The sequence below is a fragment of the Pleurodeles waltl genome, chromosome 3_1, assembly GCF_031143425.1.
Source record: "Pleurodeles waltl isolate 20211129_DDA chromosome 3_1, aPleWal1.hap1.20221129, whole genome shotgun sequence".
NCBI classification, from domain to species: domain Eukaryota; kingdom Metazoa; phylum Chordata; class Amphibia; order Caudata; family Salamandridae; genus Pleurodeles; species Pleurodeles waltl.
In genome coordinates this window covers 826,225,895-826,250,034 of record NC_090440.1, presented here as the reverse complement: position 1 = coordinate 826,250,034, position 24,140 = coordinate 826,225,895, and the positions used below count along the sequence as shown (strand labels likewise).

Here is a 24,140-nt window from a genome sequence, read left to right as displayed (position 1 = left end):
TGTCTGCCCTATAAATGGGACACCCAGTCTTTTGTGAAATCCCATTATGTAGAATTCATTGTGTTTTGTTTTTCCTTTTTTTTTTCACTAAAGTCACATTTTGTTGTTGTGTGAATGGTGAAGAGGAATGCTAATACTCTCTAGTGTGCTTCCAGCACATTAAAATGTTAAGATGATCTGGAAAGATTACATTAACTATTTATGAATCTGCATGACACCAAGAAAATGACATTATTTACCCATACATTAAGAAGATGGGTAAGATGCTTCATGTGCTTTATGCTTGAACAGTAATTCCAGTAATACCAATACAATGGTCCACCTTCAGTCATTGATGTAAGTTCATTTTGGTGATTATCTATGAAAGATGACGGGCTTCTCTAATATTATTGTTTTTATTTGCCCCATACCTCATGGTCTAATAGAACAACTGTCCATACAGCAACAAGAAAGTAGACTGATTCATTTCACTGAGAAACAGTTGTGTAACTAATCACTATTACACTTTAACTCCTATTGTTTTTTTATAATCTAAAAAGTAAGAAGCAGGACATTGATCAGAATGGACCCAACACCATGGACATGGACATGTGCCGGTGATACCTGGCATACAGATTTATCACCTAGTATCAGACCTTTTCACAGGAAATGTAGCTCAAGCTACGAGTGTGGTACACAGCTCTGTACAGTTCTGGAATAGCTTTTATCTTTCAGTAATGGGAAGGAGTTCTCCACCTAAGATGGTGATTCTGTCAGGCTTGTTACATTTTTTCATGAATGTCCTGATGATCCTCCCATTCACATTATTCAGAGAATAGAACATTATATTGACTGGACTGGTGTGGAATGACTGAAGGCACAGGGTCACTGCTTATACAAGGGAGGTTATTAGCCCCAGACTTTGATATATATTATTTTGCAGCTTAGACCCTCTTTGTGTCATTTAGGGCCCACATCTCAAGTGTCAAAAAAACAAATAATATCAGAATAATTTAACCAGTATTGCCCTTGGAAGCCTTGTTTAGCAAGCATGACAAAAACATGATTACCCTAAATTGGTAAGAATGGACACTGCTGGTACTAATACCTTGATACACTAGGTACATGGTTGGTGTAGTTTCCTGATTGGCTAGTTAGCAGTTTGACAATATGATTACCAGGATTTGAAGATGACCTCTGGTAAAAATCCCTTATTCGATAAAGTTGGTGACATGTTCCAAATGTTCCAAATGAACCTACTTCAAACATTTGAGGATCGGATGAGAGACAGTGGCATCTGACCCATCAGTACCTAGCTACGGATCCCTGATCAGGGCCCTGTGATTAAGTACATTTTTCCAACACTTTACAGATCTTTGCTATCCACCACAATTAGACAACTGTCAGGACTGAGATCCATGTGGGAAAGAAGTCTGGGCAGACAAATGGCAGATGGAGAACGAGATCGGTGACCAAAGTATTGAGAAATTGTAGAAATGATTTAGTTAAATTACATATACCAAGCTTATCTCACTCCATCCCAGCTGTGCCGTATATTTAAAACTGGACCAGGCTGCTATGCTATTACATTTGATTACATTCTTATGGTATGAGAGTGCCAGGTGCTGACTTCTTACTGACAAATGATACTTCGAGACTCAAGGCCTGATTTAGAGTCCGGTTTCTCCTTCAGGGCGAAAAATTTACAGAGTTGTGCTTTTTGGAAATCTAAATTGCCTATTCTTTTGGACGCTTACTTCACAGTTTGCATGTCTGTGTGATGAAGAGCTCCAACTGATTTTCCTTTTTAAAGGAAGTTGGCTGGGGTGGAAACTTCTTCCTGGTCTTGTTTTTTCCTTTGTGCAATTTAAATGTAACTTGTAACACAATTGGTCTTGCCCCATAGACCACCCAGTGTGCAATGCATAATGCATTGGTGGAAATTATTTTTGTGACTCATAACCAGACTAGTAGTGCCTGTAGTCACTGTAGCTTGTTGATTACATGTCTGTAGAGTCTAACATTGAGCCCACTGATGTAGTTATGATGTGACAGCACTAAGGCTAGAGATGGTTCTTTCCTATTCTAATTCTGTAAAATGTATCTCTGACTCTTTATTTTCTTGAATTTGGAATGAGAGGTTAGAATCTGTCATCACACAGTGGAGTTTCACCTCGATCTGGCTAATGACAATCCTATTGCCAGAGGTCAGGTGAATGTAAGGTCATCATCTGGCCATGATCCACTGATCAGTATTTCTGTATTGAAGGAGTTACATTTAAGATAATTCTTTAGTACATACTGTTCAGTTGCAAAGAGGCATTTACCAAGGCTTGAGGTCCAATAGTCTTTCAATCTAAATAGTGAGTCATCAGCATAGTTGAAGCAGGCAATCTTGAAGCACTTTACGAGAAAATTAGCTGATGTTAGCAAAACATTGTAAATTAGAGGGATGGTAATTGACCACTGGAAGACATCTTCCGATAGGTGAGTAGTGAAGAGCTGATTTGAAGAAATTGACAATTTTGGATCTGTCTTTGAGGTAGGATTTTGTCTCTTTGTGGATTGTGCCTGGACTCCAGAGTCTTTTAGCCTTAGGGCAAATAGTCGGTGTTCTGTAGTGTAAAAGCCTGATGAAAGTGTAGGGGATTTGGTGAGTCCATTAACATCAACAAAGTTATACTGGATGGTGAAGAATGTGAATTCAGTGCTTCTTCCAAGTCTGAATCCTGTCTATCTGGCCTGAGTTTGTTTTGTTTGATGAAGCAATAGAGGTGGGTGGAGAGCTGCATTTTCAAGTAGTTGACTTTTTTTGTCAGACCCACAAGGCAAGCAGAGCCTTCTTTGCCTCAACCTTGGGTGTTATTGGGGGTTGAGGTTGTTTGCCTCTTATGTCATGGAGTCATTTTACCTTCGCCCTGCAAACTGGACCATCTATGACCTCTTGAATACTTGACTCCCAATGATAGCAATGGTACAGGCGAACCATATGCTTTTCAGGGAGGTAGTGTGGGGGTGTGCTGACTCAGCACTCAATAAGTACATATTAGCATAGTTTTCCACTCCAGTGCTACATTTTCAACTAAATACAAAACATACAGCATGATCAAGATGCAACTTATTGTCCTGGGCACTTGTAGTCTATGTTGTTTCCTCCTCCTCCTATTCCCCCTACATTATAGCCAACCCAGTTTTTTTCTCCAGACCAGTATCCAGTGTGGTTAGTTTCAGGTGTAGATTATCCATGTACTCTCTCAATATGCACAATCCCTCTCAGAATCCTCTTTATCCTCACCAAGTGAGGTTTCCTAGCCAGTGTCTGGGTTGGCACACTTTGACAGCAACCCACCTTCTCCACCCCTTGCACACACTCAAACTTCTGAGAGAGCATTAGCTGGCGGTTCTTGTCAGGGCCAGTTCAGGTGGTCCTATCGCCAAAGAGGCAACTAATCCACCTTGTCCTGTGACTGGGATGGCTCCTCATTGGTAGAGGTAGCTGTTCAAGGAGATTCTGGTATGCTAAGATCAGCACAACCTCACTGAGGATAATCATGTCTGGTGTTGTGTGGTCATGCACAGGCTGATCTTGGTATAATGCAGTCAAGCACAGTCTGGTCTCAGTCGTATGGTGAGGCCCAGCACAGGACTCACTCTCTCATGATTGTAATTCAGGTCATGCCACTACTTCTTTGCTGGCACAGTGGCTGAGGTCATGCCACTGGCTGGGCTCCCATGATCACTGATTGCACTTCATAGTTCCTGCCAGGAACCGCAAGGGAAGAGATTGCTAACCAGCTGAAACTGAGATACACAGACTGCTCTCCTCGGTCTTTCTCTTGTAGACACCACCATGCTGGGGTCCTGCTGCAGCTTGCTTCTCCTGGAAGTCACTCCTCTTGCCGAACTAGTAGGCTCCTTCTATTTCTCATTAGGCAGGCTGGCATCTAGGCACTTCAGGACAGGTGAACAGCTCACACATATCTCCTCACCTCTGGGAATGTAGCTGTCAGGCAGACACCAGCTGTGGTTGCACATCAGTCCTCTGGACAAGTGGGTTAGTGGGTCTCAATTTTATACAGTAAGAAGAGACAGGAGATGTGGATAAACTGTACCTTCAGCATTGTCTAAGATGATTTTCTTTTCAAGTGTTATTTCCTGGATGCTCTCCAGATACATCTTTTGTATAGAGAAATGCTTTGCACAGCAGGGTTGTCTCCATTCTGGAGCACTCTCCTTAGAGGTGCAAAGGGGTGTTGGCTTTCTGTGCCTCACTGTCATCAGCCAGACTGAGAAGTGTGATCGAGAAAGACAAAAGTCTGAACCTCACTGAAGGGTTTCACTTCACCTTGCACAATAGTGTGTGCAGTCCCACCGTTTACCCCACAGTCTGCCAAAAGACAGTGATTCAGGCAGACTAATCAGCAGTTCAGTGCTCGGCAAAGGACCAAATTGAATTTCTGAAAGAACCTTGTGTCCTCTCCTTTCACTTCAGTGACTTGGTCTCCCACCACCAGCTTCAGGAACATTAGCAATATGCTCCCACTCTCTGGGGAAAATATCCCTTTCTCCCTATTATGCAGCAGGTGTCATTTTGGGCACCCAATGGCACACATACACTTGGGATGTTAGCTCTATGCTGTGACAGAGATGGAAATGTCTGATTACAACTCTGGGTTCACTAAAAACACTGGTGTTCTACCCCAACTGCTCTTTGCACCACCTCCATAACAGGGACAGTAGTCCACGGTCAGTGAGTACACTGTAGATAGATGTGAAGCTACGGCCAGAATCAACTCATCAGGATACCAGATAGACACAGTCAGGGACTCACTGCTGGGAAAAAACATTGCATACTATGCAGGGCGCATTGCTGTCAGCAACAATATTTGTCTGTAGTTTGCCATGCCTAACTGGGCTCATTGGTAGATTTTTCAGGTTACTCAGGAATTTTCCAGTTCTTAGAGAAACACTTAGCATCCCTCTTGGCAAAGGCTTCTAGGAATAGTTGACCAATACAGTTTCTACTTATCAGTTATGACCAAGCACTATGAAAGTGCCAGACTGAAATAATGTTATTATTAAGAAGCACTATAAAAATTCCCACTAATTTCCCAGAAGTATTTTTCTAATTGACTGTAATTTTCTTGATTATAACTTGACTCTGTTTAATTTATTGCAGACTGCTGCTCATTTTGACAGACGTTCCATGCCATCAATGGGATATGTGACGCAGACTGTAAGTGCACCCAGTTTGCATGGAAAGTCGGTAAGCTTTCTGTTTGGATGTCCTGTATCTCTGAGCGTTGCTCCCAGCATTATGTGAACATTGGATGAATTTCAGATCATTAATAGTGAACTTAAAAACAATGGAAGGGTAAATCTCCCTTTTATTCTGAAGCAACCACCATGTTAGATATGGGGGAACTGAAACGAATAGAAAACACTAGGTAACCTGCCACTGTACAAAGTACCTCATCAATGATTTTTCTTGTAATTTAAAAAGCATTGAGAAAGTTGGCTTTTATAAAGCAGTACCTTGAGTTCAGTGTTCATTTGTATATGGATATGCATTGCATTTGTGATGGAATGATCTTCACAGTGGCCAGTGTATTAAAGGAAAACGCATGCAGCTGCTTTTCCTGAGTCCTTAAATGCATTCCTGGCCTCCTTGAAGAGGATTCAACCAGGTTGTAGCTATTCTTGATAGACTTAGTATATACCTGCATCTGCCTATGCATTAGTGAGGAATAAATAGTTTCTATTAAAATGGAAAAATATGTTAACATGATGGAACTTTGAAATGTGTTTCCATCCACCTTTGGCAGACTGCCTACATGTGTGTACCGACAGTTGTCCAGAGGAACACTACCTGTGAAAGCTTTGACATTCTGACCAGACCATACATTTGGTGAGGCACTTGTGTCCTCAACCTATAATTGTATTATTTTAATTATTTAATTGACTATGCCTTATTTGTGGTGGCTGACTCTCCACTGTGAAGGAAAATGTATGCAGCTGTGTTTCCTGAATCCCTAAATGCATTCCAAGCATATTGCAAAGCCCCCCCTACAGGATTCAACCCGATTGTAGTCCCCTGACGGAACATGTAACAAATAGTGCCCATACTGAATGCACTGATGCTCTTTGACCAGTCCTGGGAGTTTGGTGATCTTTTAGCATCAGCTTCTCCTGTGACAGGCATTTCAATGGAGCTGAAGCTACTTTGAGGTTCACAGGCGGCAGGACATCCTGATAGAAACTTTCTTAGCAAAGCCAGGTAGATAGAGCCACTTCACCATATTCTAGTGCAATATAATCCGTGCCTTGTTCAAAGACCTGTGGGTGGTTGTTTGAGGGTCCAGTAAGTGTTGGATTCCCAAGCAGTTGGAACATGCATTTCTCCCTTCTTTTACTTATGAAAGAGACAAGCAATATACAGTGATGAGAGACTCAAGTTACACTATGGAAGCCACATCGTTCTTGGACTATATTCTTAATCCTTTTAGTACCAGAAAGCATGTGCACCTCGTTTAGCTGGACTGTTTCTTCTGTTAGCCTGCCAAGTTCCAGTGGTCCAGTAGCTAAAAAGCAAAATGTTCTGGGGAGCACCAGATATGCTGTCTTGCTCCACTGAAATTGAAGATTCAAGAAATAAGAGCTCACTGCCCAGTAGCAAATCCCTTTGTTCATAGGGTTGCTTCCAATAACTATTACAGACACACTTGCATTCAACTGTAGTCATATTTGATTAGCCATATGGAACACTAAAAGCCTGTTGTAGAGTGGTGGCAATGGGCTGCACTAAAAGCTGGAGTGGGATAACTATACTCTGCTGTTCCAACCTAAAAAGTAACCCTGAGTAGAGTGGTGACAATGGGCTGCACTAAAAGCTGAAGAGAGAGATATGTAGTGTGCTGTTCCAACCTTAGAAGTAACCCTGAGTAAGGCCCAAATAATTTTCTCAGAGGCATATATATGATTTTCTCCTGCAGATAACATGATGCTCCAGAGTATTGTGCCAGTATTGGAATGTTGAATGGGATTATCTTCTTAATCACTTGTAAGTCCTATAGCTTTTGAAAGAATATGTTTGGGTAATGTTGCCATAATTAAAAATGTGAAAACAAACTAATGTAGAGATGAGGCTCTTGAAAATATATACTTGCTTGTTATGCTTTCTCAGTGCTCTGCATTGGTGGTGTCATTTGGCTCTTTATAAACAAATCCACTGCTTACACAACCTTCACTACCTCTTGGCTCTCTCCCATCCTGGCTTAAATATATAACCACCACATTCATCAACCCTTCAATGCTTTAGATCATTGTACACTATCTCTCACCTATTGTAACAAATCTCTTCTTTCAAGACTAAAGTATTATCACAGACTTCTCACTCTACCCATCTTATGATCTTATACAAGCTCAGCTTGTATTTGAAACAGCTTCTACATGTGTTTCCAATAAATGAAACTCAAAACACCTTACAGCAGTTATAGGAAAGTGGATTATTGATAGTTAGGTGTATTCACCTGCAGCTAGTAATAATACAACAATCACTAACAGGTCCATTCATGTCTCAATAAATTAGTCAATGCTCAACGCTTGGTAGCTTGGCAAATGAGGAGTCAGACTTAATTTAAGAGACAGGTAGGTGTAAAGCATTTAATTCCACCAAAAACCAGTGTAAGTAAAAGACACATCACAATACAAATCCAACACCAATTTATAGAAACAGAGAATATCTTTATCTTTAAAATGACACCAACATTTTCCAACAAAGGGAACCATCTATATGAATTTTTAAAGAATAAATCAAAAATTGCGCATTCTAGCACCAAAAAGCTGAATTCAGCCAAAGCCCCTCATAATATAATTTATCACTGCCTGAATGAAATATAAAATAGACTCATACATGTGTCCGCTAACACATCAAACACATTCAGCAGCACACTTGCAAAGGCTCTGAACTTCTACCTCCTGCGAAACTTCACAAGCATGGCCCGGCTCCCAGGAGTAAGACATTTATTCAGCCCTTAAAATACGTATGTCTCCACCATTACAAATGGAGGAAATTGTGCACCCTGGAACACCTCACAGCCTACAAAGAAGCCTTGAGCGCTGTAAAATCTGCCTTTGATTTGGACTAAACTATTATAACTACCATCACCTGATATCATGGTTTATATTTCACCCTATAAACTATTGCTCTCCATAAATTACCCCTATGTCCTCCTTTGATAGTAACTTAATAGCTTAAACTTCTTCCACAATATCTACCATCGAAACCACACACAGAACACTCAAAAAGTTCCACCTCTATCCACTTGTACCCCACCACATTTAATTTGCTTCTGCTCCTTCTCCTCACCTCCACTGTCATTGGATCAGGAAACCTATCAAGTGCCTTCTCTGCCCCAAATGATCAAACCAATGAACTGTTTTGACAAGATACTCCATCCTCTTAAACTACTCTTTCATCGCCAGGTTTTTCAGCAAAAATAGACTTTAGATGCATATTGAGTTACTTAGTTCACTAGGCTATTGCTTCTTCCAACTTTCCACTGAGACAGCATATAAAGAAATTACAGTCTTCTTGTCATAATAGTCCTTTGTCCATCTTTATCACATTTGAGTTGTCTGAAGCTCACTTCTCACTTTAAGCTTCCTCATGTTCCATAGTCATGCACCCAAAAGAAATACCAATGGGCATCCCCTAGAGTTTATTCCTGGACCCTGTCCATTTCTTACTTTACACTACCACTATCAGTGTCATTATCTCCTCCTTTGATCTTTCTCAGTCTCTAGTCTGATGATAATTAAATCTTCTTTTCATTCTCTCTCACACCATCTAATATAGAATGTCTAAATGGGGTATAAATACCCATACGTTGTTTAAGGGGAGAATGGTAATCAATGGCTCCATAATTGAACAGGTCAAACATTTTGATTACCTAGGGGTCTGTTTGTCTGATACATTGACTTGGGCCTATCAGATGGAGAAGAGTACAACTCTTCTTAAACCAGAAGGCATACCTAATTAGTAGGTAACAGAAGAAATCTGGGGGTGATGCAGTGTCTCGGGTCCTTTGGATTTATAAAGGTACTGCCTTATGGGCAGCCACTTATGGGGGAGAGATATGTGGTTTTGCAGATGCTACCGCCCTTTTAACGGCGGAGAACAACTTCATCAGGGGCTTGCTCAAGTTACCTAAGGGCACGCCTCTGGTTCCATTGAGACTGGAGCTAGCACTTAAACCTATAATTTTGGTGGTGGCTTTAAAACCTCTGTTGTACCGGGTGAGGCTGTGGACAATTGAGGAGCTGACACTCTTTAGGAATTCTCTAATTGATCTAATTTCTAGCAACTCACAGGTTAAAAAGCCTTGACTGAAATACATTAAGATGCAGTGTGAGAAACTTAAAATGTGATAGACCTTTGGAACTCACCAGCAGTGGCTGCCAAGGGTATCAGTCAGACATTGAACCGAGTTTACTGGAACTATGTTTTGCAACAGATCTGCTTGAATAATGGATATGAGAATCTGACTGGGCAATTTTTATATGTTAAATGTTCCCCATTTTCTGAAAATTTCCTTGATGAAATCTATCTGCCCATTGCTAAGTGCATGTATCTTCAATTTATGTATGGGTCCTTACCATTAAGACACCTAACGGCTAAATGGGATAAGCTTGGCTCCTCAACATTTTACTCTTTCTGCCCCAGGAAAAAATAAACTGAAAAACACTTCCGTTTTTTGTCCCCAATATTCACAACCATGCAGGAAATGGTAAATCGCTGTTTGTAAACTTCTGGGTGTGAGACACTACCGTGAGGCTCTGAGAATCCTCAAATTGTATTCAAAGGCGGTGATAGTTTTTGCAGTAGCCAAGTCCTTGGAGCAAGCAAGGCGCATCAGACAGAGGGTTATTTCCTAAGGGAAATCTCAACTTAAACTATGCCAATTGCACTGGCTGCAATCTTAGAGATCACAGGCGTGGGTAATAATGCTCCTTATCACACTGCTTATTATTGTGTTCCGGCCCTTGTGACTTACATCATTAAGATTAGGACTTTGCAACGTTTGAGACTGTAGGGGTCTTCAATTTAGCCTTACATTACACCTTTTTATCAAATGCACTCCCGTCTCTGCACCCTTCATGGATACAATTAGGACTGGTTATGTAAAATTAAATAAAATATACTTGCACACGCACTTTTGGGTCGATCTGGCCTTCTTACTTAGGCACTGGGTGGGCATCTGTGGCCTGGGTAGACTGTGGATTTAATTTGACTACCTGTTTCCTACATATGCATTTTTAGTCTTAGTGTTTAAATTATGCCTTGGGTTGATGATGCGGCCCGGGTTGTCAGTCTGTGGACTTAAATTGAGCATTTTGCCTTTTAAGACTGTGGTGTTGATTATGACCCTGGCAGTCTTTGACCACCATGGTCAATGTGGCGGTATCACTGCAAACAGGCTTGCGGTGTATACTGCCACATTATGAGTGTGGTGGGTCGGCCGCTGCCAACCCGGCACATCTCGACTTGTACCTCCACAACAGACCGCCGGCGGCATTATGAGCCTGCCTACCGCCATGGTTTCCGCGGCAGTAGCACTGTCACGAAATCCATTGCATAGGACTATCAGTGACAGGGAATCCCTTTCCTGTCACTGGTAGACAGCTCCACCCCCTACAGTCACAGGCCCCCCCCACACCCCCTGTAGTGACAGGGCTCCCACCCTCTTCCCCCACCCCGCATCCATATACACCGACACCCACACGCACCACGCATACACCCATTCACTTACGGTTCCATACACGCATCCATTCACATTCACCCATACACGCATCCACTCACAGTCATCCATACACACAAACATCCATACACACATACTCACACACATACACTCTGACATGCAGACACGCACTCACTACAACATTCATACATGCATTCACTTAGACGCATACAACCACGCATACACCAGAACACTCACAGTTGCATTCACACACACACACATTCATACACACACGCAGACACTAAAAACTCACACACACACGCACAACCCCCCTCACCCAACTTAACTTGTCCGGCAGGGCATGGGAAGGGGTGCTGTTACCCCCAGCAGTCCCCCACCAGCAGGACACTGCCAGGCTGTATTAATCGTCTTAATACGGCTGTTGACGTCCTTCTGGCAGGGCAGTGCAGGTGGTAGCTCCGCCCAGGTGCCGTTGTCTGCCAACATGGTTACTGCTGGATTTCAGCCCAAAGTGTGGCGGAAATCAGACAGTAGCCATAAAATGGCAGATGGAAGACCACCAGCACTGGTGGTCTTCTGGCACCCGTCGCTTCAGTGGTCTCGGTCAGAGACCGCCAAAGTCATTATGAGGACCAGTATCTTTTCCCCATGTGTTTGTATATGTATTTTAAGATTTTATTGGATGTTTAAATAATGTATTATTATGGTTCGATTTTCACTGGGAATCAACATGTATTTGAAGGTATTTAATTTATGTATACTTTTATACTTATTTAACCGAAATAAAGTAATTACCACTACTACTAGTAAGTCTAAATGTCTCACTCCGTTGAGACTCCAAGGTGATGCCCAGTTATGCTCAACACCGCTAAAACGGAAATGTTCTACCCCCTGCCTCATCTGCTTCCCCTAAAAAGCAGGTACATAAACACAAAGAGTTCTGTGGGAGCAAAACTTACTGCACATAAAATGAATAATTAATCACAAAAGAAAAAAACTAATAAACAAGAAACACACATGGATCTGTATGACTTAATGCATCTCATATTTTCAAATACTTATTGTACTAAAATGGTTTATATCAATGAAAAAGGTGCTCCATACCTGTAAAGTGAAAAGGTGCTCATGCAGTGCATCAAGTTAATAGTGACTGTACAAATGAACAGAAGACACGTTCAAATCCAAATTCTATAATCAGCCTGTCCAAACATTAATGGTTTGAAGCCTCTAATAGATGGGAAAACATTGTCTCTCCTCTGATGTCCAAAGGACCAGAGATTCAGTACAGGCAATTTAAACAGATCATCAGCATTTTTACCCTCCAACAGAAACATGTGATTTTTAAACATCTCTGTGGGTCTTCCCCAGGACTGAGTATGGAACTACCCGGAGTCGCAAGAAAAAGGCTTTGTTTAGCTTTATATACCCAGGGGCAAACATCCCCGGTGGAACAGGCAGGAAAATTCTTTCTACACCGCTCTGGGCGGCTAATGTGCTCATGAAAAGCTTGAGCCCCCTGTTGAGTGACCCCTAATGATCTGAAAAGTGTGTGCTAAATAAATTATTAAAAAATTAACACATCCAGATTCTAGTATCTCCTATCAGCTGACTTTCCTCCCATTCTGTGGGACAAAGACAAAACCCAAATACAAAGCTTTTTGCGACTCCAGGTTGTTCCATACACAGTCCTGATGAAGAACCGCACAGATTAAATTGTCTGTTCTGAATCTCTTGTCTTTTGGGCCTCAAAAGAGAGGCAGCTTTTACCCATCTATTAGAGACTTTAAACCATAAATGTTTGGACAGGTTGATTACAGAATTTGGAATTAAATGTGTCTTCTGTTTACTTGATGCACTGCACGGGCACCATTTACCTTCAAGCCTATAGAGCACTTTTTACATTGATATGAGCCATTTTGTTAGAGTGAATATTTGAATATATGAGATGCACTGAGTCATACAGACCATTTGTTTTTTTTCTTTTGTGATTTATTCTTCATTTTATGTGTTCTAGGGTTTGCTCCCACATAACCATTTGTATTTATGTATTAAATTATACCAGGTTCTGAGGAATAAAGGGTTACCCCATTGAAGCTTGACGTCCACTAAAAAGCTAGCAACACAATATTATATCATTACCGATCAGAAATCATTTATCTCCTCTGCTTCTAATTTCCAGCTACTTCACACCATCAAAATACGCTCACACTATCTGCAGTCTAAGTCCATAATTGATACTCAAGTCATGGGTATATTCATTTAGTGCAATATGTCACTAACTGAGCTCTCCCAATATGCCGTTTCTCCCATGTATACAACTCATCAGTTTTGCGCCAAAACTGATGGTGCTGAATACATAGCCTTCTTCAGAGTGTCAAAGGCCTTCTCACACTATGGGGTTCAAATGACCTTTCTGGGCTACTTATTAAAGCATGTTCTGTGAGGAGAGCCTCAATGGTCCCATAGTTCTTCATAAATCTCTGGTAGTACCTAGCCAGGTCAAGAAAGGCCCGGCCTGTGTCTGGGTTTTAGGAGCTTCCCAATCCAGAATGGTCTGAGCCTTTGGCTGGAGAGGTGGTACATGGCCATCAGCTACAGAGTAGCCCAAGCACACTACTGAACGTAGCCCTAGCTGGCATTGTCTTTCCTTGATAGTCAGTCCTGTCTGCTGTAGGCCCTGAAGCACTTCCCTCAGGTGGACCAGGTGCTCCTCCCAGGTAGAACTGAATACAGATATATCATCCAGATAAGCTGCACCAAAGGTTTCCAACCCAGGCAGGACTCTGTTTACCAACCTTTGGAAGGTGGCCGGAGCATTTGTCAAGCCAAAGGGCATCACCTTGAATGGAAAGTGACCCTCTGGGGTGGAAAATGCTGACCTTACCTGTACTCCTGGATTTAGGGCAGTCTTCCAGTAACCTGAGGTCAAATTAAATGTACTCAGGTGCTTTGCAGCCCCAAACTGTCAATGAGCTCATCAGCCCTAGGTATGGGGTGAGCGTCAGTCTTGGTGACTGCATTCAAACCTCTGTAGTACACACAAATCATCAATTCTTTTTTTCTGCCTTGGGGATTAGGCTTTGGCACCAGTAGCACTGGACTTGCCCCATGAATTGTTGAAGGGCTTAGTTACCCCCAGCTCCAGCATCTTGGCTACCTCATCCTTAATGCTGGCTTTGACCTGGTCAGATGACCTGTACCACTCGTTTTTGACAGGTAGGCAGCACCCGTGTCAATGTCCTGGACCCACCAAGTGGTGAGTCCAGGGGTCAGGGAGAACAGCCCAACAAACTACTCCAACACTTGTTGGCAGTCTTTCTGCTGCTGGTTTGTCAATGTGGGAAAGAGTACTGCTCCTTCCATTGACACATCTTGTGAATTGGTGGCAAGGAGGTCTGGCTGAGGTTCACTCTCCTCCTCCATTTCTTCATCTGTGACCATCAGCATGGCCATGTCTGCCCTGTCATGGTGGAGTTTTGATGTGTTGGCATGGAGTACCCAGTGGGGACTCCTGAGTGTGCTAAGATCCCTAAATTGGTTACCACAACCTTTTTCTCCAGACTGGGGTAGGGCCCAGTCCACTTATCTTGGAGGGCCCTGGGAGCCACAGGCTTCAACAGCCCACACCAACTGTCCTGGATGATTCTTAAGCATAGTGGCCTTCTGACCATACCAAAGCTCAACAATCGGATGGCTGGCCTCCAGTTTGCTGCTTGCTCTCTTTATGTACTGTCTAGGTAGGACAGCAGGCCTAGCACATAGTCCAGCACATTTTGTTTGGGATCTTTTATAGGCTTCTCACAACCTTCTCTAAGCATACACAATGCCCCTCTTACATGATGGTCAAACAGCACCTCAAAGATGCTAAAACCAACCCTTTTCTGTGGTACCTCTCTGTAAGCAAATAGCAGGCATGGGAGTAGAACATCCCATCTCCTCCAGAGCTGGACAGTTAAGCCCATGCCTTTAAGGGTCATTGAATCGTTCGACCTGCCTATTGGTCTGAGGATGATATGGGGTACTAAACGTGTGAGTAACACCACATTTATCCAACATCACCTTCAGATAGCTGGACATAAAGTTAGACATAAAATTTTTCCTCTTGTCTGAGACCTCCTTCTTGGGAAAGCACCCTCTGGTGAAGATGCCAAGTAGAGCTGTGCTTACTGTGGGAGCGGTAACCGCCTTGAGGGGTATTGCTTCTGGGTATCTGGTGGCATGGTCCACCACCACCACCAAGATATATCTGTTCCTAGAGGCAGTTGGTAGGTCTAGGGGACCAACAATGTCAATGACTCTCAAAGGGGGTCCCAATCACAGACGGTGGTATCAAGGGAACCTTTGGCTTACCCTATGCCGTACCTCCTGGTTGCCCCTGGTTTGGGGTCAGTATAGAAGCCTCCATCCTCACAGTAAACTTAGAGGAAACTTCTGGCATTACCCTTCTCTTGCTTGGAGGCAGTCTGCCTCAAGCTCTCAAGAATAGGATAATCCCTTTGTCCTTGGCACAGCTCCTCTGTGGAGGGTCCATCAGCTCTCTGTAATTCTGCTAAGTTGGACAGATCTTGCAGGGGTTGGATCTCCCCTTCTGGTACCAAATCGTCCCACTCAGGGTTGGATTTTTTCTAGACCTCTTGAGCTAGTTGTGCTGGCTCACCAGACCATTTTCCCTTTTTCTTGAAGGCTTGCCCCATTGTTCCAGGGTCCAAGTGTACAGTACTCCCTTGATGAATAGCCTCTGCCCTTGGCACAGCACAAACCCACTCAGGGAGGTCCAGCAGCTGAGCATGGACCTGCCTTTCTACCCCAACCGGTCAGAAACGTCAATATTATTTCCCAGTAGACACTTTACTGGGAGGGCAGGAGATACAACTACCTTTATAGGGCCAGTCACACCTTCCCATTCCAAGCTCACCATTGCTATGGAATGGAGCTTGGCTATGTTGTCTGAATAGGTAGCCTGGTGTAATATGCCAGGAAGGATCTGCTCTTGGGAAACCAGATTGTCCAAAACCATGATCACACTTGCTCCTATATCCCTCAAAGCCTCAACCTCAGTCATATTGATCTTAGACCTTTGCCTATACTTCTCCTTTCTTGGAGGTAAGATTGCCAGGGTTGCAACTTCCACCTCACCCACGGAAACTAAAGTCACCTCTGCATAACCTTTCCCCACCTCTAGGAAAACGTCCACTGCAACACCTACACTAGCAATCCCCTTGGACTGCCAACTGGTAGAGGGCTTCTTTGTGCAGACAGCATCGCCCCTTTTGTGTCCTGACTGCAAGCAATCAAAACTCTGCCTTTGCAGGGTCGAAATTCCTTCCCTGGTTCCTCTTCTCCCTTGAAAGTGGAATAGTTCTGGGAACCCCCTGAATGAGCTGATATTTGGGGATCTTTTAAGAACTCTTTCTCTCTTTTATCTTGGCTACCCAGGGCTTTCCCCTGGGTGGGACCTGACCTGCTTTTTTCTGATCGCCTCCCTAGTTTTTCTTGGTCACCACAACACATACCCACTCATCTGCTGTCTCACCCAGTTCCCTGGGACTAGACAGCTTGGAGTCACCTAGAGTAACTTCTGTGAGGGGCAGTTGGCCTGTATGTGTTCCTTCATGAACAAATTGTTCAGCCCCTCATAGCCACTTACCATGTTACCCTGCATCCCGCCCTCTAGTGCCTTGACAGAGAGGTCTACAAAGTGAACCCAGGATTGGGAAGTGACTTTTTAAATGCCCCTAAACTTCATCATGTACTGCTCAGGGTTGAGACCAAACCTTCTGATCAAGCTCTGCTTCATGTGGGAATATGATTCAGCTTCCTTTCCCTTTAAGGTCAAAAGCCCATCTCTCCCCACCACTGGAACCAGTTCCCACAGGAGTGAAACCTAGTACTGAGAACTCACCCTCCTCATCTTGAAGGCCCTCTCAAAAGCTGTCAGCCAGTTGTCAATTTCATCACCCTCTTGGTATTTAGGGGCTATCCCCTTGGCTAGTCTTGGGTCAACACCCACCACCCCTGGACACTGCTCTCTCTTCTTGCTGCCACCATCTTCCTCTCTACTACCCCTTGTAGTGTCCTCTCTCCACTTGCCCATTTCCCTTGGCCACGGCCACCTTCTCTGCTTCTAGGGCTATACCTAGATACTGAATGGTGTTACTAAACTCAAGTTCTGGATCCCACCACTGCGCAACAAATGTAGGAAGGTGGATTATCATTATTGGGTATTTACCTTCATCTAGTAATAATACCACAATCATTAATGGGTTCTGTCACGTCTCAATAAATTAATCCTTGCACAACTCTTGGTAGCTTGGCAAACGAGCAGTCACGCTTAAATTTGGAGACAGGTAGGTGTAAGCATTTAATACCACCGAAATAGTAAATAGGTAAAAGACAACACAAACTAAATCCCACACCAATTTATAGGAGGTGATTTCTTCAGCTCTTTTGTACCTGTTGCTGGTCAGGGACTTCACTCCTTTCTTTTCATAACCAAGCACAGTCTTTTCTTTGTGGAGCCTTGTGAGTTCAACAGGTACAGTCTTTCAGAGTGCAGTCCTTTCTTTGGTGCAGTCCAGGTGTCCAGCAGAGCAGTCATTCTTTTCTGGGTAGTGATCTGAGGAGCTCCTGCAGCTCTCCTATATTAATTCTCCATTCTGGGCTGGCAGACAGGGGACACCGCAACTAGTGGGGTAAATTAACCTCCTTCTTTATGACCACTTCCTGCAAATTGTGGCTTATTTTTGACCCAGAATGCACTGTTTTGACAAAAATCTAAATGGAAAATTTATGAGTGTGTGCCTTTGTAACCCAACCCAGAGGTGTGGCTAACATCTTACTACTCTTCCCTTCCATTCCCTCTGCTAATCCCATTTTGCTAATCCCATTTGGCTAGAGATCAAGGAAGCGGGGGCTGGCCTGGGTCCTATGACATCTGTTCTGCCTTAGACGTCCAGATCATCTCCCAAGCCCACTTCCTCTCCCTGGCTTTCTCAGGAAGCAAATCTCTTCCCACCAAATAGCTATATTGTTACAGCCCCATGCCTGTTCACACATACTCATATAGCAGGTTGGCTCAAGCTGTAAAACTCTGACCAATCGAAAGAGCCTGCTACAGGTAGGCTTCAGGTTTCAGGGTAGTCAGTTCTAAAAATATTTTCTTGTAATAGTTATAATACCTTAGCAGGTTGTTGGATTTATTGTAACCAATATTTTGATATTTGCATGAAATTGATTGGTAGCTCCAGTCAAAAGTTTACTTTATTAAGTTTAATAAAGACATCCCAACTTAGCCCATGGGGCTAGCAGCTCTACGGTAGGGAGAAGCGACTTTGACTGTTTTCCTTGCCAGGGTATATTTTATAATGTCCCTGCTTTTTTATGACAAGGCACCCTACTTTTGGGACACCTAGGATGGGCATGATGTATAAGTTATAAAAAGATAGTTTTAGACTTTGGAAGTACTTATAATTCCAAAGTTGAATTTTGACATTTTTACTTTAGAACCAGCGTGCAAGGCAGGGCTGACTTTAAAATAACACCAGACACCACAGCAGTGCACAAATAAGTGCATTAATTCCACTGGGGTCTCCAAACCTACATGCCCTACCATATACATACAGTTAGGTGATCTCAGCCATTTAGAATTATACCAATTACTATATTCCTTTAGAGGACAGAGTACTGTCCATGGGCCTGATTAGCAGAGCCCAGGGCACTTTCAGAGTCAGTGACCACCAGCATCAGTCGCAAAATTGGGGTGATCAGTAGTGGTAGCATTATTTGAACCCTTACATAGCGCTTACACAGTCCCAAGAACCCTTGTGATTCACATAGACATGTGTTGCTTGAATGTGAATTTACCTTGCAAAAACGAAAGACAAGAGGAGTTTGGCAAAGCAGGAACAGTCTGTTTAAATAAACATTACTTTGGGGAGACCAGTTGCAGAGTCAGGATCTGAGGACTGTCTCAATGTACATGTGATCTGAGCTGTTTTTTATACATTTCTCTGGGTATCATAAAATGATTACAGAATTCATTTTTAGGTTAAAGAATTTGAAAAGTTGTCTTGGAGTCATAAACAAAGTCCTGAAAACAAATGCAGGTGGGCCTTGACCTTGCATGGACACAATGAGAACCAGGGGGCAAAGTGTCCAGATGTCTGGCCTGTGGGGCACCTGGTTGCGGCGTATTACTGAGTGTGCTGTGTTCTGATTGGCAAAGTGTCCCTAAATACATATGGCATGTAACTTTATGGTGTTTTGGGAATGTTTTCACCCCTCTGGCTATGTGTGCGTTATTGGGGCCAATTCCCTGAGACCAATGTGGTGTCACTGTTATTATCTGTGGGATTGAAGTTTCCTGTTCGCGCATTTGTCTGGTGGTTACGTGCTGCCCCACCTGTGACCGGTCAATGACCTCAGGCCTAGGTCTCAGAGCCTGCCTGACCTTGTGCTTTTGTGTCAGGGTTGACGGAGAGTTCATGATGGGTGAATTCGGTAATAGTGATGCAATTTTGTTTTTAGATGTGAATGTATCATGGTGCACATCAAGATTCATTTTTCCAATATTAACATTCCCCTCTCTAGTTGAATTTTCAACTACACCATCCAACCCATACTTTATGATAGTCACATTATTGGGGGGTTGTTTTCCACTTCTCTAGTAACTTGCACTCTACCCAATTTAAGGACTGTGTTTTTACAGCAGGAAACCACACAAAAATAATAATATTAATTAAAATGGACAACACTGACGTGCACAGACCTGTCAGCCACCGGAGAGCCAGGAGAACCAGTTTGTGAACAACTCGAGTTCAGGGGCGCCTCCCTCCTCACGCATGTCTCTTTGTGAATGCTGCAATGCTTGGATGGCAAGAATCAGGGTACTGTTGGCCATATCATTGTTGCCTGGTGTAAATATGCAGCAGGAGGCACCCATCTTAGAACACCACCCCTCCATTCCGGTCATTAGATCCAACACATATCGATGTTGCATCACCTTGAGGCGGATGGCTCTCGGTTCTTCCTTGATCGTATTTAAGCCAAGCTCAGTGCTGTTACTCACCTTGAGCATTTCCCATGTGGTTCTCTGTAACCACCAGGCGTTCACCTTTGTCTGCATGGTGAAGAAGGGTATGGACCCTCCCGCTGATATTTGTGCATCCAAGAACAGTCTGAATTCTTTGGGAATGTCCTTGTACCGAGCCCAGCCAAAATAATTGGATGTTCTTTTTTCACTAGCCTGATGCAATAGAGTTGTCTTCTTTTCAGTGGGTGTTGGTACACCTCTGACAGATCTTCTTTGCGAATGCCTATGGTCAGGGTGTGTATGATGAGGAGGGAGCTGAAGCCATGCCATCCGGGGACGAACTGAGTGTAGGCAAACTTGCTGCATTTCCAGTAAGTGTCCATCAGCGTGAAGGTGTCCCATTGTATGTCTGGAATGTGCCCCAGTTTTCATTTGTTCCCAGTGGAATTGTTCCTTTATCTCTGAAACATAAGGACTACAGTGTGAGTTACCGTACAATTAGGGGCTGGCCTTTCCCTTCTATCTACATCTGTATATCTACCTCAGTACCCCAGATTTCCTAAGTTGGGGTATCTATGTTGTTATTCAACCTTCCCTCATGGAGCTCATTTTCCTTTATATCATTGAGGTGGAACTTCATGTCTGGCATCCATTTTTCATTAAAGAAGACAGCCCCAGATATGTGAAGATCCACCCTGCAACCACAGATGGAATCGGGAATGGACATGTTGTGCACTGGTTTGGTGGTTTGCTACTGGTTTGGTTGGAGAACAATCTAATTTCTGGAAAGCCTTGGGGCCAAATAGCATCCTCCCGTATGGTGCCCTTCCTGCAGATCCTACCAAGCTCCTTTTGAATTTCACTAGGCTTGATGAAAAGGTACAGAGCTGTGGGATTGGTCTTGTATCAGCTCAGTTTCACTACTACTCTATGGGGCTCTAATCTGTTGAGTTGCATCTTTGTCCTTTTCCTACATATGTATAGGTAGAGAAGGCATTTTGCTTTTTCAGGGGCTACCTCTTGGGACAGGTAAAACCTGTCTGCACCTACTGTGTGTGGTATCCGCAAACATGACCCGATTGATGTCTTGGAGCCCATGCGGTCATGTGCTGATACCATGTGTTGTGCAAGAGGACACTGTGCAGCACATGTGGAATGCTAGTGTTGGGTGTGGTGTAATTATAGGTGATATGGGAGAGGTCCCTATGCAAGTGCTGTGATAATTTCTGGTTGGACTCTATTTGACTAGGCAGTTCTTTGGCGAGGGATGGCTGTGGCAGCACCCCTGGCAAACAGAGGGTATACAGATGTACAACAATACATAACTTATAGAGCATTGTAGCGCTTAAGATGAATCGAAGGAAGATGTCTGTAGTCCTCTGGTGATGGAAGTTTCTTAGTTTTAACAGTTCGAGAATGTTCACGATGCTTGATCCTGTTAGGAGTATTAATGTGGCCACTGAAAAAGTGATGGAGACTCAATTGCAGACCCTGTCACCAGGCAGGTCGCTACCCCCATCTGCCAGGCAGCCCCTGTGGGTTGAACCTCCGTTGCCGCTTTTGCCGCCTGACTACTCGCTCCCTTTTTTCTGTACCCCTGCGCTTGGCTTCTGTGCCACTTTGTTTTTTCATACTGTGCCCCTGTGTTTTGCTTTCTGTACCCCTGTTCTCTGTTGTCCCTCACCCGCCGTCTTTTCCCCGGGTTTTCCCCCGGGTTTTTCCCTTGCTGCTGAGCCCCTGCTGCCCCGCCCCCTTCACTCCCATTGGCCGCCCCGCTCCCACCTCCCAGCTGCTCCTCCCTCCCTCTGCCCTCATATGGAGGCCGCGAAGCGGTGGTAGAGAGCGACCTTTGACCCCGTCACCAGGCAGGTCGCTCCCCCCATCTGCCACGCAGCCCCCTGTGGGTTGAACCTCCATTGCCGCTTTTGCCGCCTGACTACTCGCTCCCTTTTTTCTGTACCCCTGCGCTTGGCTTCTGTGCCACTTCGTTTTTTCATTCTGTGCCCCTGTGTTTTGCTTTCTGTACCCCTGTGCTCTGTTGTCCCTCTCCCGCCGTCTTTTCCCGCTGTTTTTTCCCTGGGTTTTTCCCTTGCTGCTGAGCCCCTGCTGCCCCGCCACCTTCACTCCCATTGGCCAACCCGCTCCCACCTCCCAGTTGCTCCTCCCTCCCTCTGCCCTCATATGGAGGCCGCGAAGCGGGCGCGCCAAAGGCGCGCCTAAGGCAAGCCCGCCTGCGCCTGGACCGCACCCAGCACCAGAACCCCTGGAACCCGCACCCCCGCAACGCCAGACTGCACTACGATGCAAGCACCTTCCACGCACTCAACACTAGACGAGACCACCCCTGCTACCGGGCCACCCCGAAACGCACCCAGGGGCCTTTCACCTGCCGGAACTGCAGATTCACCAGCATCCTATCCTCCACACCACCAGCCAGAGAACCCAACCACCTCTGCTGCATCCTCCTCAACACCCGCTCCACTCGCAAGCACGCCATCGAACTTTGGGACCTCCTAGACTCCACCGCCCCCGACGTCGCCTTCCTGGCGGAGACCTGGCTGAACACCACCTCAGCACCAGACATCGCCATCGCCATCCCACAGGGCTACAAGATCTCCCGCAGAGACCGCACCAACGGAGTGGGAGGAGGAATCGCCATCATCCACAAGGACTCCATCAAAATCTCAACGAACACCAATGACACCCTCACCACCGCCGAGCACATGCACTTCCAGGTCCACACTGACCCCAACACCACCCTCAGAGGAACTCTCATCTACAGACCTCCCGGACCCCGCCCACAGTTCAGTGACACCATCGCCGACCTCATCAGCACCCACGCCCTCGCTTCCACGGACTACATCCTCCTCGGGGACCTGAACTTCCACCTCGAGAACAACAACAACGCCAACTCCACCGCCCTGATCGACAACCTTGCCAACCTCGGACTCAAACAGCTCGTAACAACACCCACTCACGCCGCTGGAGACACGCTCGACCCCATCTTCTCCGCATGCCCCCACGTCTCCTTCAACCACACCACCGAACCACACTGGACCGACCACAGATGCGTCCACTTCACCTTCAGAAAACCCACCACACACCACCGCACCCAACAGCTACCACGCCGCTGCTGGGGCAAGGTCACCAAGGACCAACTGACTACCGCCCTCGCCCTGAGACCACCCACCGACCCAGACACCGCCGCAACCAACCTCACACAGTGGATCAACGACTGCGCCAACACCCTCGCCCCTCTCAAGACCTTTACAACCAACCACACCTACAAGAAAGCCGCCTGGTTCACCGAGGACCTCTGGATCTCCAAGCACACCTGTCGGAAGCTGGAGAAGAAATGGCTCCACGACCGAACACCAGACAACCACACAGCCCTCAAGAGCGCCATCCGCAGACATCACCAACTCATCAGGACCGCCAAGAAGACCGCCTTCAAGGACCGCCTAGACAACAACGCACACAACACCAAAGAGCTCTTCAGCATCGTGAAAGAACTCTCCAACCCCAGCTCCATCACCAACGACATCCCGCCATCTCAAGACCTGTGCGACTCCCTGGCCACCTTCTTCCATCGCAAGATCACTGACATCCATGACAGCTTCAACCCCGACCCCCCGCACCCGCCACCGAGTCCACCACCCCTGCGACTACCACTCGCACCAGTCGCCTGACCGTCTGGTCCATCATCAGCGACGAAGACACCATCAAAACCATGAACTCCATCCACTCCGGATCCCCATGGACCCCTGCCCTCACCACGTCTTCAACAAAGCCAGCGCAGCCATCACGTCCCACCTCCGGAAAACAATCAACTTTTCCCTCGAGACAGCAACCTTCCCAGAAAGCTGGAAGCACGCCGAGATCAACGCCCTTCTGAAGAAGCCTAAGGCGGACCCCAAGGACCTCAAGAACTTCCGGCCCATCTCCCTGCTCCCTTTCCTGGCAAAAGTGACAGAGAAGATTGTCAACAAACAGCTGACCCGCTACCTCGAAGTCAACAACATCCTGGACCCTTCCCAATTCGGTTTTCGCAGTAACCACAGCACCAAGACCGCCCTCATCGCCGCCACTGACGACATCCGGACCTTGATGGACAACGGAGAAACAGCCGCCCTCATCCTCCTGGACCTATCAGCAGCCTTTGACACAGTCTGCCACCGCACCCTATCAGCACGCCTCCATGATGCCGGTATCCAAGAGAAGGCCCTGGCCTGGACCACATCCCTCCTCTCCGGCAGAACCCAGAGCGTCCGCCTCCCACCCTTCCGCTCCAAAACCACAGAGATCATCTGCGGCGTCCCACAGGGATCCTCCCTCAGCCCGACACTGTTCAATATCTACATGGCCCCCCC

General features: G+C 45.3%; 1 protein-coding gene across 6 annotated transcripts in view; it reads left to right on the top strand.

Moving 5' to 3' along the window:
- Positions 1 to 24,140, top strand: part of PLEKHA7 (pleckstrin homology domain containing A7) — a 1,012,616-nt gene that overhangs the window by 759,041 nt on the left and 229,435 nt on the right. For 5 of the 6 annotated variants that reach the window (XM_069223723.1, XM_069223725.1, XM_069223727.1 and 2 more), the window contains one exon: positions 5,159 to 5,245. In XM_069223723.1, the coding sequence (XP_069079824.1) occupies positions 5,159 to 5,245 (87 nt within the window). The remainder of the gene's footprint in view (positions 1 to 5,158; positions 5,246 to 24,140) is intronic. The other variant, XM_069223724.1, reaches the window with a different exon arrangement.